Here is a 15,108-nt window from a genome sequence, read left to right as displayed (position 1 = left end):
AAGTTGCTAAAAGCACGAGCTGAAAACATGTTTGTTCTCACTTTGTTATTCTCATTTTGTTATTCTATATTACTTTAGTCATGCTTCTGATGCCAATTCTATGATTGGTAATGGTTTTGCGGTACAGAACTAAACCTTAATCTTAATAATTTGAAACTTGAATGCTGCCAGCACATCCTCACTATTTTAGACTTGCTTGAAAATTGCAACTTAAAATAAATGCATACTATTTTTATTTTTGTATTGTAGTGCTCATGGCTCCTCTACCGACCAATTGACTATATCTGCCGAGTAAGTGCTGACTTAATTTCATTACCCTAAACAGTTAAACTGCAGTGTGACTTGTTCTGTGGGATATAGACATCCGTAATTGTAGCGAAATTATTTTTATTGTCAAGATTTTTATCTCTCCTAAAGAATAATTTTCTATCCCTAATTGTTCACTGTGATGGGCTACCTCCTTGAAACTTTGCTGATTTTAGGGTACAGTGGCACCACAATGCAGTTAGGAAGAGAGTTAAAGGATTTTGACCATGTGGCAGTAAATGAATGGCAGTATATTTCCATGTTCGGGTGGTTTGTTAGCTGGAGGGGAACTTGTGGTTGGTGGTCCCATGTATTTGTTCCCTTAGTCCTTCTAGTAGGTAGAGGTCACAGATTTGGAAGGTGCTGTCAGAAGAGACTTGGTGAGTTATTGGAATGCATCTCGTAGATCGTGCACAAAAGAAATTGCTGGTGAAATCAGCAGGTCTAGCAGCATCCGAGAAGAAACCAGAGTTACTGTTCTGAGTCTGGTGACTGTTCATCGGAACTGATAGCAGCTAGGAAAATGTTGTATTTATGGTGAAGGTGAAGTTCGGCGAGGTGAGGAAGGGCAGGAGAGAGGTGAGCAGATAGGTGGAGATGGAGCCCAGAGAGAAAAAGAGATATGAAAGGAGTAGGTAAACAAGGAGATTATGGATAGCAGGTCAGAACAGAAGAAAAGCTGAATAAAGTAATAAGAGCTATTCTTCTACTCTTAAATGCCTGAATATTGTCCAGATCTTTTTGCATTTGAAATGGACTGCTCCGGTCCTATTCTGGTTGTTACCATTTTCGTAGTACTTTCAGTACTTCTCCAGACATTCTGTTGTGCAGAAAGCAACCTCTCCAGGTGGCTCTGTTAACTGCATAAGAGAATGGTTCCCGCAGAAAGTGAAGGTTATACCTTCTAACGAAAACAGGCTTTATATTTACTAGGCCAGCTTTCCAAGCAATTTTCCACTTTCTTCAAATGCTCATTGTCATGTCCAATTAATCTTTAATAATCAACCCTCATAGTCAGGTTTAAAGATATTTTTAAGCCCAATCTACAGGTACTAATGTTATTTGCAACTTACTAGCTGAAGCCAATATGTTATCTCAGTCTTGCTGCATATGGAACATGAAACTTCAGTATTTGAGGAGTTCTGTCTTTCTTTAGTTAACTCTTTGGATTACAATTTAATCGTTAGGGATAATTGTCAAAAGATGAAGCTTACAAAAAGGTAAAAATATTTCAGTGTATTTCTATTTAGCATTATTCAAAATGGCAGGAAGCAATTGTCAATAGTCAGGGTGTGCTTAACCTATGTTCTTGAAGTCTGACTTGTATGATGAGAGAGAATTATGTGCATGTGTGAATCACAAAAAGGCTAACATCCAGGTCCAGTGGGTAGTAGGGAAGGCAAATAGATTGTTGCCTTTAATTCAAAGGGAATAGAGTATAAAAGTAGGGTGGTTTTCCTAAAACTATGTAACACACTATTCAGATCAGCAGGAATACCATGAACAGTTTTGGTCCCATATCTAAGGACAGATATGCTAATACTGAAGGCAATCCAGAGAAGGTCTTGGGCTGATAGCAAGTGTGGAGGGATTAGGCAGAAGTGAGGACTGCAGATGCTGGAAACCAGAGTCTAGGTTAGCGTGGTGCTGGAAAAGCACAGCAGGTCAGACAGCATCCAAGGAGCAGGAAAATCAATGTTTCGGTGTGGAGGGATTGTCTACTGACGAGAATATAGGAGGTGACCTTATTCAAACCTATAAGACTCTTTTGAGGACTTGACAAGTAGGTGCAAAAAGGTGGTTTCTTTTGGTGGGAGAGTCTGGGACCAGAATAAAGGACTGCACATTTAAGATACAGATAGAAACATCGGAGCAAGAGGAGGCCATTCAGCCTTTTAAGCCGGCTCCGCCATGTCCAACTCAATAGCCTAATCCTGCTTTCTCCCTAAAACCTTTGGTCCTATTCGCCCCAAGTGCTATGTCTAGCTGTCCCTTGAATATATTCAATATTTTGGCATTAACTATTTCCTATGGCAATGAATTCCACAGACCCATCCCTCTGAGTGAAGAAATGTCTCCTCATCTCTGCCCTAAATGGTCTGTCCTGAATGCTCAGACTGTGACCCTTGGCTCTGGATGCACTTACCATTGGAAACATCCTCCCTGCATTTACCTTTCTAGTCCTGTTAGAATGTTGTAAGTCTCTTGAGCACCCTTCTCATTCCACAGAAAACAGTCCTAACCTATTCAATCTCTCCTCATACGTCAGTCCTGCCTTCCCTGGGATCAGCCTGGTAAACATTCGCTGCACTCCCACGAGAGCAAGAGTATCTTCCACAGAAAAGGAGACCAAAACTGTACACAATATTCTAGGTGTGGCTTCAGTGTGTGTACAACTGCAACAACACATCCCTGCTCCTGTACACGAAGCCTCTCGCAATGAAGGCGAGCATACCATTTGATTTCTTTACCACTTGCTGCATCTGCATGCATACTTGCAGTGACTATTGTACAAGGACACCCAGGTCCTGTTGCATACTCCCCTCTTTCAATTTACAGCCATTCAGATAGTAATCTGCTTTCTTGCTTTTGCTTCCAAAGTGAATAATCTTGCATTTATCCAAATTATACTGCATCAGCCATTGATTCACCCACTCATCCAACCTGTCCAGATCATGTTGAAACACCTCTGCATCCTCGTCACAGTTCATCCTCCCACCCACCTTAGTATTATCTGCATTTTGTTCCCTAATATATATTGTGAATAGCTGGGGCCATAGCACCAATCCCTGTGGCATCTCACTAGTTACTGCCTGCCAATTTGAAAAGGACCCATTAATTCCTACTCTTTGGTTACTCTCTGTCAGCCATGTTTTCTATCCATCCCAATACACTTGCTTCTTGCACAATAAATCTCTTCAGTGGAAACAAAATATGTATTCAGTTGCTCAACAGTTTCTTTGTTCCCTAATATGCACTCCCTTGTTTCTGTCTGCAGGGGACCTATGTTTATCTTCTTTAATCTCTTCCTTTTCACATACCTGTAGAAACTCTTAACATCAGTCTTCATATTCCTTCAAGCTTATCCTCTTCTGCCCTTGCCCAACCTGCACCCTCTCGCTCGACCCTCCTTCTGCATACTTATTTTCATGTTCTGAATTTGAACACTGATTGAAGCATACATTATGAAATATGGTTCCAGTGAGTTGTATAAGCTATTATGCCTCTTTTTTTTTATTTAAAAAAGCGCTTGCAAATGTGAGTTGTTTAAAAATGTACTTGTGATGATTCCAGCAAGTCTCACTTTACTGCTTAATTTAATTGCTTTTCAAAAGTGTGCCATTTGAATTAAGATTACAGTTTTATTGTCTTGATGTTTATATTGGTAAGTGGTGTTTGTATCTTTTCAGTTTTTTACATGAAAACATGCTTTTAGCAGTGTAATTCTAATGACCAAAACATGCAATACAAAATGTGCAATGACAAACTGTGAGCCAAGTCCTGAGGTTTTATTTGTTGGATTAGCACTGTGATCAATTCCTTGGCTCTCTTTTTCTCCATCTTTAATCTTACATTGGATTAAACCTTAAATTAATGGTTCCTGAAAAGAATGACTTCAATTTTGCATCAGTATGAGATGCCTTAACATCTTAAGTTGTGATAGTATTAAGATGTCAATGGGGAAAAAATTATACCATATGAAAAGCAGTGTGTAGCTTTCTGAGCTGGATTGTAGTTTTGTTTTCTGATTACTTTTTTTTAAATTCCAGAGAAAATCTTACTGAAGAGAACAATCATAACTCTGAGGTCAATAAATCAGCCCTTTCTGAAGCTTTACAGCATGCAGATAGTTTGGAAGAGAATGATCAGAAGCTTTCACTTCATAATTGTACATTGGAAGCATTGAAAATTCATTTGCATCAGGATGTTGAAAATGTGAGTAAAATACCATTTTTCTGTGAAGAATTCATTGTGGCACTATTCCAAATGAGGCAGCAAAATCGGTGAAAGATTCTGCAGAGAGCCGAGGAGGAGGCAAGCTATGTTACAGAATTGGAAACAGTGTTACAGAGCAGAGAGCCAAGCTCACGCTCGAACAGAACAAGTAGGTTCCGGGTGAGCATAGCTCAAAACACTCGCCATGGAAAGCAAGCTCAATGGCAAGAGAATTAGATTTGTGACAAAGCTGAAGTCTTGGCTTCTGTCTCTACAAAGGCAGAAATTGCTGGAGGAACTCAGCAAGTCTAGCAGCATCTGTGGAGACAAAGCAGAGCCAATGTTTAGGGTCAGTGTCCCTTATTCAAAGCTGGATCTGAAACGTTGATTCTGCTTTCCCTCCACAGATGTTCCTAGACTTGGTGAGCTTCTCCAGCAGTTTCTGTTTTTGCTTCAGATTTCCAGCATCTGCAGTTCTTTTTTTTTCCTGTCTTTGCAGTTTTTAAATTGCAGTTCCTTGGAAGATAGAGGCAGTGAATAGATTATCAAAGGTGGCTGAAGTTTACGACTTGGAGTTATTAGCAAACATACAGAGCCATATGTTGTCCAGCCCTGAAGCATTGTTGCAGCCTCCTTACATAAACTGTACTTTTTAATCTACAGAAGACTTAGGACCAGAAGCCAAGGAAGGAACTCTGGATGTGTGAGTTCTTAAGTATGTAAAAATATTAAAGGGCATATACAAGGAGTGCCTGACAAGAAGCAGAAGTGTAGGGAGACAGTGAAACTTTCAAAGCCAAAGTTGAGTTCCACCAAGGATTAGAACTGAGCCCCTTCCTCCACTAATTGACATGAATGTCCTAATTAAACAAGCATGACAGAGTTATGGTCAATAGTGTTTGCAGATGACATTGAGTTATGTGGTGGAGGCAGTGAGAACATGACTAAATATCTGGAGAGGAGCAATGGAGGACAGAAGCATAAAAATTAATGTTCCATAGTTTGGATCTTTAGTCTGTCAAGAACCTTCAGGAAGATGATCACAGTTCAAGTGGAAAGATTATAGATGAAGAATTGGAGAAAGTAAGTAGTTTCAAATGTCTGGGATAAGTGATGGCAAATAATGGAAATTAAACCAAGAGATTAGTTCTGCTAGGAGTAATTAAAATTGCTGTGTTGAGATTTTAAAAAACTATCACTGAACCTGAAACAGAGTTCGGAGACTGGCTTTGCTGTATAGTACAATAACTTGAGCAACACCAAGAAGAGAGGAACAATGACTGGATAACGTGCCAGAAATGAACATGTGACATCATAAGATAGGACACAAACCAGGAACTAGTACATCAGGGTGTCAGTGAAGACTGGGAGTCAAAATGTTGAAAGTTTGGCAAGGTGAATGATGCAGATAGGACTACCAGAAAGAGGAGGAAGGCCGAAGACCAGATAGAAAAATGTGGCAGCAGGAGACTCTAACATTGATTTGGAAAATGAATAAATGAAAGGCAATCAAACATTAGGTAGGATGGCAACCACAGTTAGAATGGGAAATTCTACTATTCCAACTCCTGGTTAGCTATCTTGATTGGCTCCCCATCTTATCAATAAACCTGAGCTGATGGGAAAATACTGCTTGTATTCTAATTCAAATTAAGATCCATTCACCCATTATGTCTGTACATGCTGGCTTACCTTTGCTCGCAATCTTGTTCAAACTCCGATCTCGCCTCCCGAGTGATGTGATCTTTTTCCAGTCCAAAACTCTTTAGATCTCTGACCTTCCAATTTTAGGCCTCTTCTGTATCCCTTCCCTATTTTAAGTCTCCACTGGGGATGTGCCTTCTGCTGTCCAGCTGTTTAGTTCCAAACCACCTCTCACATCACCTTTTGTCTTTTTCATGTCCCGGTTAAACCTATGTATTTGGCCAAGTATTAGTCACATCTTGTCATTGCTTCCTTTTGTCTGGTGCTTCCATGGAATTATGCATATGTTAAATACATTGTATAAATGCAAGCTTTATTCAAGAGGCTACCATCTAGGAAAAGGTGCTCATGAACCAAATCCCATATATTCATGGAGAATAAATTGTTGTGGAGTTACATAGCTGTTAGACTAGGTGTAAAACCTTTGAACATTTCCAGGGTAAGTACCCAGGTAATTCCTACACATCTGACCTGTCTCCCCACTATGCTCAGGATTGGAGACCATTGTGGAAGGTCCTGGACAGCAGGGAGACGGCCTATTAAATGTATAAACTTTCTGAGCAATTTCCACAGACCCATGTTTCAGGACTTCTGACATGTGTCTCTTGATGTATATCCCATCCCCAACAATCTGGGGACATGATAGTTTGGTCCAGTATATTGTTACATGACTGTCTGAAAACCATGAAATACTATTTCTGATTATTTTACACATAAGATTATATTGAAACCAAACTAGCAAGATGTTGATTGCAACAATTGACTGTTTACTTACTCAATAAACTGATTTTTAAAAAAAAATTTGGTAGGTCAAAATCCATGCTGAGTTACTCATTAACATGGGAACTTGCAATGATAGTCAGTGGCGTGGAATCGTAAATTGCACTGAATTATTGATCTTTAATCCTCTATTACTAGATAAATCAGGTAGTTGAAGATATTGAAGTGATTTCAATTTTACCTTCATGAAAGAAAACAACTCTTTTGGAATCAAAAGTTTGTTTCAACTAACCAGCAAAGCAACATTGTTGCACATTTCACAGATAAGATACTAATCCTAAATGAAGCTTTAGTCATGTTTTTCTTGATGGCTTAAAAATTCTGAAATTCAGATACAATTACAAATAATATCTGTCTATTTTAATACAATTAGCATGTTATATATCCCTTTTTATTCAAATAATATAAATTGACAAATACAGGTCAAAACCTGCTGGAGCTATTCACCAGACGATCTCTTTCTCTACCAGCAGTCATTTTACTTTTCTAAGGAACTGCTTAGATGACTTCAAGGTTTCTCTACATTAAACTGACAAATAGAACTCTCAGGACATTAACCGTATCTTCATTAGTTATTTTGTTGTTAGGCTTGGGTAACTTATTATTTGGACACTTATAGGTTGTGGAAAACTTGTCTCTCCCCGATGTTCCACTCCTGAATGTGCCTGAAGAAAACTTGGACAATGAACCAATTATAGATGAAGAAAATAACAATAAAACAGAAAGGTAAGTTATGGTGGAACTTTGTGCTGTTTAGAAGTATTTTAAGATTAATTAAAATAAAAAATACAAAATAATGCTTTTGTCTACAATACATTGGAAATATAAATAAAATGAGACCTGTGTGCAGGCAGTTTAAGCTCATAATTTGAGGTTTATTATGCACCTTTCCTCGGTCAGAATTATAGGAGATACTGTGATGATACTTGTGTATCAAATTGAGTGTTATGTTCAAGCATTGAGTAATTGTCAACTTATCACTGCTCATTTATTTTAAAAAAAAGTCAGGTATATCATGGCACATCTCTGGTAGTTAGTCAGAAGGACCAAAATCAATCCTAAGAGATAAGGATGTTACCTTTGTGTCACAAGATCCTGCAAAGATTCTACTGCTTTTTTGAGTTCTGGCGTACTCTGAGTGAAATCTTGCTAAAGTGTATAAAGACTAGGTTCTCTTCTTGTATCCTTCACTGTTTGGCTATCTGAGTTCCTATCATGTGAGGCCTGTTTAATTGAACAATCTTTATCCAACTCATGAATGGTGTAAGAATGCACAAATATAGAAATGGGAGTAGTCTGTTTAACCCCTAGAGTCCACTTCAACTTCAGTGGGATGACAGTTGATCTGTGAATTAATTCCAAATACTTGCCTTTGCATTACTTTTAATACCTTTTGGTAATCAATTAATCTCAGATTTACAATGTGTTGAACTCCCTCCAAGGCCAGTTTGTCCTTCTCAATATGTGCTCTATGTAGTTTCTCAAGAGTAGTCCAGGTGTGATATATCCAGGCTTTGCATAACTAAAGCATTATTTCTATTCTTGTGTATTCTAGCCCATTTATCCTCTTAATTATTTTCCGTACATGTTCTGTCTTATTTTCATGATCTGTTTACTCAGATCATTAATTCATTGGGCCCTCACTATATAGCTTTTCACAATTTAGAAATCAGACTGTTGTAACTTTCACTTTCAAACTGGATGATCTTTTATTCGTCTGCATTGAAATCCATCTGCCACAGTTTTACTGCAAGTGTAACCTATCAGCATTCTTTATCTTCTCTGGCTGGGCTATCATATTATTGTCCTCGAAATGTGTTGAGAGTTGTGTTCCTGAACTACTGAAATCCTTAGTGGTACAGGGCCACTATAGTGCTGTTGGGGAAGAGTTCTGGAATTCTGACCCAGTGGCAGTGAATGAACAGCAGTATAGGTCTGAGCTAGCTTGGTTTATGGTTTGGAAAGAATCCTGCAGATCTTAATATTCTTGTGCTTCTGCTGCTGTTGTCTTTCTAGTTGGGAGAGATTGGGGTTTGGAAGATGTTGTTTAAAGAGATTTGATGAGTTACTGCATTATACTTTGATGCTCCATTATTTTGGTGATGAAGGAAGTGAGTATTGAAAATAGTGCTTGGGGACTGCTGCTTTGTCCCAAATGTCATATTTGAATGTTGTTGGAGCTGCACGCATCTGGACAAGTAGAGGATATTCCATCACACTCCTGCCTTGAGCCTAACAGTTTATTGATAGGCATTGGGGGAAAAAAGGAAATAATTATTTATTAAAGACCTCCCTAGCTTCTTGCCTGTTCTTTGCATGGCTGGTTCAATTTATCTTCTGGTCAATTGTAAATCTCCAGGATATTGTTATAGAAGAACCCAGTGATAGTAATGCCAGTGAATCACAAGTCACAATGGTTAGGCTCTCTCCTTTTTGGAGTTGGTAATTGCCTGATACTTGTGTAGCACAAAAGATACTTGCCACTTGTCAGCTAAAGTATGCACGTTGTTCATGTATAATGTCAAATGGTCATATGCAACTTCTCAGATACTGAAGCAGCCTGTTTGCACGGTCAGTGAACACCTCAACTTCTGGCCTTTATAATGGAAAGAAGGTTACTGATGAGCTCGAAGGGGATGGTTGGATCTTGGGTACCTCTTTGAGGAGCTCCTGCAATGATGTCCTGGGCCGAAAGGGATTTGTCCTCCAACATGCACAACAATCTGTCTTTGTACTAGGTATGTTTCCAACAAGTGGAGAGTTTTTCCCTGATAACCATTGAATCTAGTTTTGCTAGGGCTCTTTGAAAGCTGGTGTCTTTTATTCTGGGAACCCCAGGAGGGGGCAGAAATCATTCACTCTCAAGTTCTAGCTGAAGGTGGATGCAAATGCTTTAGCCTTGCATTTTGACCTTCTGTGCTGGGCTTCCCCATTATTGGATGCTTGTGAAGTCTTTTCGATCTGTTAGTTGTGAATCATAGTGGACAAGTAAACAACTGGACATGGCGGGACAGCAGAGCTTAGATCTGATCTGTTGATTGTGGGTTTTTTTTTGCCCTGTTACTACATGCTGCTTCTGAAGTTTGGCAAATCCTGTGTTTTGCTTTACCAACTTGGCAGTTCATTTTGGTGGTGGTGTTCCTGGCATATCCTCCTGTACTCTTCATTGAACTAAGGTTTTTCTCCTGGCTTGATGATAGAGTGGGAGATATCCATGCCATAAGGTTACATATTATATTGGAGAATAGTTCTGTTTTTGTTTATTACCAATCCTAAGCTGCTAGATTGGGTTTGAAGTCTAACCCTGACACTGTAGTGCCAAATAACATGATTGAAAGTATCTTCAATGTGAAGACTCCATAAGGAATATGCAGTACTCACTAATTTGATTTATTGTCATGTGTACCCAAGTACAGTGAAAAGCTTTGTTTGCGAGCAGTGCAGATAAATCACAGTAATCAAGGATATGCAAATCATAGGGTGAAAAAAAGCTTGCACAGTGTAAGACATTCAGGTTACAAAGCCTAGGATGTGCGTTAAACAAGATCAACATTAACAAGATCAGCATTACTTGAAGCTAGAGAATCTATTCATCAGTCTAATAATAGCAGGAGAAGACGTATTCTTGAACCCAGTGGTGCATATGATCAAACTTCTAAGTTCTGCCTGACAGAAGAGGTTATAAGAGAGTATTACAAGGGTAGAATGGGACTTTGTTAGTAGCTTTCCTGCAGCAACGAGATGTTTAAATGGAGCCCCTAGATGGGAGGTTAGTTTCCATAAGCACCTAAGCTGTGCACACAACCTTCTGTAGTATCTTTATGGTCCTGGGTAGAGCAGTTGCTGTACCAGGCCGTTATGCACCTGGACAGTATGCTTTCTGTGGTGCACTGTAAACGTTGGTGAGGGTCCTTTATGGACATGCCAAATTTCCTGAGCCGCTTGAGGAAGAAGAGGCATTGTTGTGCCACTTTGACTGTTGCATCTATGTGGGAAGTCCAGGACAGGTTGACTGTTGTCACTCCATGGAATATGCCACACTCAGCGCTGTCACCCTCCGCTCTGTGATGTACATGGGGGTGTATTCTCCTCTTTTCTTTGAGTTTAATTATCGGTTCCTTAGTTTTGTTGACATAGAGAGACGTATCATTGCACCATGTCACCAAGCCCTCTATCTCCTTTCTATATTCTGATATCCGTCCTATCACGGTGGTATTGTCAGCAAACTTGTAGATGACATTTCTTCAGAAATTGACTACACGGTCCTGGGTGTACAGGGAGTACAGTAAGAGGTGAGAACAAGTCCTTGGGAGAGACCCCAGTGTTGTGTTATTGTAAAGGAGGTGCAGTTGTTTGTCTTCACTTCAGTCCAGGCATCAGGAAGCCAATGATCCAGTCGCAGATGGCGGAGCTGCAGCCTAGGTCCCCAAGTTCTGAGATCAGTCTGGAGGGGATAATGGTGTTGAAGGCAGAGCAGTAGTTGATCAGCAGGAGTCTGATGTAGGTATCCTTGTTGTCCAGATGCTCCAGGGATGAGTGCAGGGCTAGGGAAATGGTGTCTGCTGTGGATCTGTTACGTCAATCGTCAAATTGCAGGGAATTGAGGCAGGTTGGGAGAATGTGAGACATGACCAGCCTCTCAAAAGCACTTCATGATTATGGAGGTCAGAGTCGCTGGGCGATTAGTCATTAGGGCACATTGCATGTGCTTTCTTAGGTACTGGGATGATGGTGGTTGTCTTCAAGCTTGTGGGACTTTAGCTTCTAGGAGGGAGAGATGGAAGAAGTCAATGACTACCTCTGCCAGCTGGTCCGCACAGGATCTGAGTGCACGGCTGGAGACTCTGTCTGGGCCTGTCACTTTCCTTGGGTTGACTCCCAGGAAGACCTATCTGATGTCTGCAGCAGTGACAGATGGAACAGATGCATCCAGGGCTGTTGGGGCGTATAAGAACACACTGGTGTTATGCTCAAACAGAAGATAAAAAGCATTGGGCACATCATGGCAGGATGTGTCTTTGTCCACTATCTTGCCCTGCTACATTTTGTGACCTATTATGTTGTTAAGTCGATTCCACAGGTAGTGGGAGTTGTAAGATTGGTTTGGGCCTCTAATTTGGTACTGCCTCTTGGCACCTCTGGCTTTGTGGAAGTCATGTTTAGATTTTCTGTATAGGTCTGGGTTGTACGACTTGAATGCTGCACGTTTAGTCTTCAGGGAGTGGATTTCCTGGTTCACCCAAGGTTTTTGATTTGGGGAACACCTGGATTGACTTCAGTCTGATTGACTGACTGATTAATACGCAGCTATCCATAACAGAATCAATGTCAAACAGTTTAGGATCTGTCTTTTGGGTCTTTGTTAGTAGTGATCTACCAAGCCACTGTTGATGGACATCCAGGTTCTCCACTTGCGCAATCTTCTGCTTCTTCCTCAATTTGGATTACTGATTTATCAGCCAAAGTGACAGAATGAGATTGTAGCCTGCAGGAAGTTTCTTTGCACATGTTTGTCCTGACGCCATGAAACTTAAAGGTGTCTGGTATCAAAGTTGAACACTTCTAAGCAACTAATTTTCTGACATTATGCCTCTGTGCTGTCACCTCTGGCAAATCTGTACTGGTGGATTGGACACACCCAGAGTTGGTTATGTCTAGGATATTCTAAGGTATGATTCTGTGAACAGGACTACGCTGGGTTGTTGTTTGATTGGTTTATAGGACAGATTTTAGTTAAAATACCCTATTAACGTCTTGGGGGAAATGTGGCTGTGTTTGCTGTTGTCATTTCCAGTGTCTAGGTCAGAATTTTCCAAAATGGTAATGCGACCTCAAGATTTGGCAATAATTTTAAGCCCTGAAAATGGGAACACAGTGGAGAAAGGTTTGGGGAAACTCTGACCTAGGTTGATGTCTGATTTTTGTCCCTGAGATGTAGGATTTGAAAGAACTTGGCCTTTTTGGAAAGGATTTAAGAACTGCATTGCTGAGAGTCTAGAGTCACATGTAGGCCAGACCAGGTAAGGATGGCAGATATCCAAGATTTTAAGCCATGTGGGCTTCTAGAAGAATCAAGTGGTTTAATTTCTGCAATTAGACTAGCTTTTAGTTCTACATTTTTAAAATTCAAATTTTACCACCCATATGGTGGGATCAAACATATCATCAAAACAATAGACTTCTGGATTTCTAGTGCAGCAGCATCATTACCGCTAGAACATTGTGCCTTCAATTATCTTTGTAATTACCTAATTCCATGTACCTTGAATATAATGTAACCAGTCCGTGTCATCAGCAAATTTGGATATTTGATTCTACTGTCTTATCTTAAGTCATTAACAAAGTTGAAAAATAGAGTTTCCTACATGTCCTTTACAACAGGATACCACTAGCCATGGCCAGCTGTTATCTCTACTCTATTTTTTGCCGTTTGGCAATTTTCCTGACCAGATAATTTTTGTCTTCAATTCTATAGGCTCCAATTCTAGTTAACAGTCTTTTAGTTACTTTATGGACTTTCAGAAGGCATGTAATAAAAATAGTATTCATCTCCTGTCCTACGTTAGCTGCCTCTTAAATCAGTAAGGTTCGTCTGTCCTTCACAATCTGTGCTGGCTGTTTGATCAGCTGAAAATTAAGATATTATCTTTATTTCTCGCAGTTTCTCAATATTTGTTAGACTTACTGGTCCATAGTTCTATATTTTCTTCAATCACCTTTCTTAGATAATGAAGTGATGTGCAGTTATCCAGTCTAAAAGAGAACTTTGAAAGATTTTGGTTAAGAGCATCTCTAAGGTTCTCACCTAGAGGCTTTTAATTTATGTTCAATTGTACAACCTTGCTAAAGGTGTTCTGTAATGTCAATCATTTCTCGTCATTTGTGTTCATTTTTGTATGCAAAGAATCAGTTTTCAGATGATATCTGGGTGAGTAACTACACTTGCAGCTGTAAAACTAAAAGTGTGTAGCAAATGTGACCTCTTCCTTCAGAAGGGAGGAGACAGAAAGCAGGATGCTGGAAATCAGGATAACTGTTAGCTGAACAGTTCTCATAATGAAAATGCTGAGATCACTTAAGGAGTTTGTAATAGGGAAATTCAAAAACAAATCAGACAGGAAGACTACCACTGTGCTAACTCTGGTACTAATGCCACCAATAATTTTGGTTTACTGATGAATGTTTAAATAGATCATTAGAGTAGAACCATTAGATGTTATTAGTTGATGAACTATTTTCTACCCTTGCTGGTTGACAAACCTATTATTGAGAAATTTCATAAGTTTGCCAAATGTTGCTCGTGCCTATTTAAATATATTGTTTAAAAATCTAGAGGAAGAGACTCGACCCTCAGACTGTGAATTATTATATTTTGCAGTTCACATTCTAACCTGTGGCGCAATTTCCACTTCTGAGTTGTTTTTCTCATTCCTTCAAATACTACTTGTCAGAGTTTAGCAGAATCCATGGGAGTAATATTGGGATGCAAGCCACATTATGTTAGGAATGTGCTGTGACATGTGCTTCGTTCCTGTGCTCCCTGCTTTCTTTTTGCTGCCATTTGTTTTTTGTCCTTGCTCACAAATACAAGGGTCTCTATTTTGGCTCTGTTTAATTTTAGCCTAGAAGTACATAGTACAGAGTAATTGTAGATTTCCAACTTTTGCAATGGATAAACTTCTTCCATTATATATTGCCTTGCATGACCACCAAGACACTTTACAGCCTCTGAAATACTTTTCCAAGTGTCAACATTGTGGTAATTGAGGGGAAACCATGTTGATTGGTTCACAGTAAATGTCTGTGAAGAGGAAGTGATAATAGCTGATTTTTCCAGTGAGATTTTAGCAGAGGGAAAATCATTGGTCAAATAAAAATTCTGCTCTTAATTGTTCTATGGATCTTTGACACCTGAGAAGACAAAAGGCGGCATCTCTAGTGCAACATACCCTTTTGTATTCTACTGAAATGTCAGCCTTGAATTTTTAGGCAAAAGTGAGGACTGCAGATGCTGGAAACCAGAGTTTAGATTAGAGTGGTGCTGGAAAAGCACAGCAGGTCAGGCAGCATCTGAGGAGCAGGAAAATCAAGGTTTTGGGCAAAAGCCCTTCATCAGGAAATTTAAAATTGGAATCAGTAGTTCAGGGGGATGTCTATAGGCACTTCAACGCAGTAGTAACCTTGAATTTTAGTCATGACGTCTTGGGATCAAACTTTGAACCCACAGTCTTCTGACTAAGGCAACAGTGCTGATCCACAGCTGACCCCATAAAATGTAAGATTAATCCTAAAAGTAAATTATCATAAACTGGAATAACATGATCAAAAGCTTAACTTTAGGTCTGAAATTTGCCATTTTTGAGGGTGGAACCTAAGAAGAGA

The 15,108-nt window shown here is 39.6% G+C and overlaps 1 protein-coding gene across 3 annotated transcripts in view; it reads left to right on the top strand.

Annotated features, from left to right (window-relative positions):
* Window positions 1-15,108, top strand: part of fam13b (family with sequence similarity 13 member B) — a 107,975-nt gene that overhangs the window by 42,044 nt on the left and 50,823 nt on the right. For all 3 annotated transcript variants that reach the window (XM_072590754.1, XM_072590752.1, XM_072590753.1), the window contains 3 exons: window positions 250-291; window positions 4,077-4,242; window positions 7,346-7,452. In XM_072590754.1, the coding sequence (XP_072446855.1) occupies window positions 250-291; window positions 4,077-4,242; window positions 7,346-7,452 (315 nt within the window). The remainder of the gene's footprint in view (window positions 1-249; window positions 292-4,076; window positions 4,243-7,345; window positions 7,453-15,108) is intronic.

The sequence above is a fragment of the Chiloscyllium punctatum genome, chromosome 20, assembly GCF_047496795.1.
Source record: "Chiloscyllium punctatum isolate Juve2018m chromosome 20, sChiPun1.3, whole genome shotgun sequence".
Classification (NCBI taxonomy): Eukaryota; Metazoa; Chordata; class Chondrichthyes; order Orectolobiformes; family Hemiscylliidae; genus Chiloscyllium; species Chiloscyllium punctatum.
This window is presented reverse-complemented; position numbering and strand designations above follow the sequence as displayed.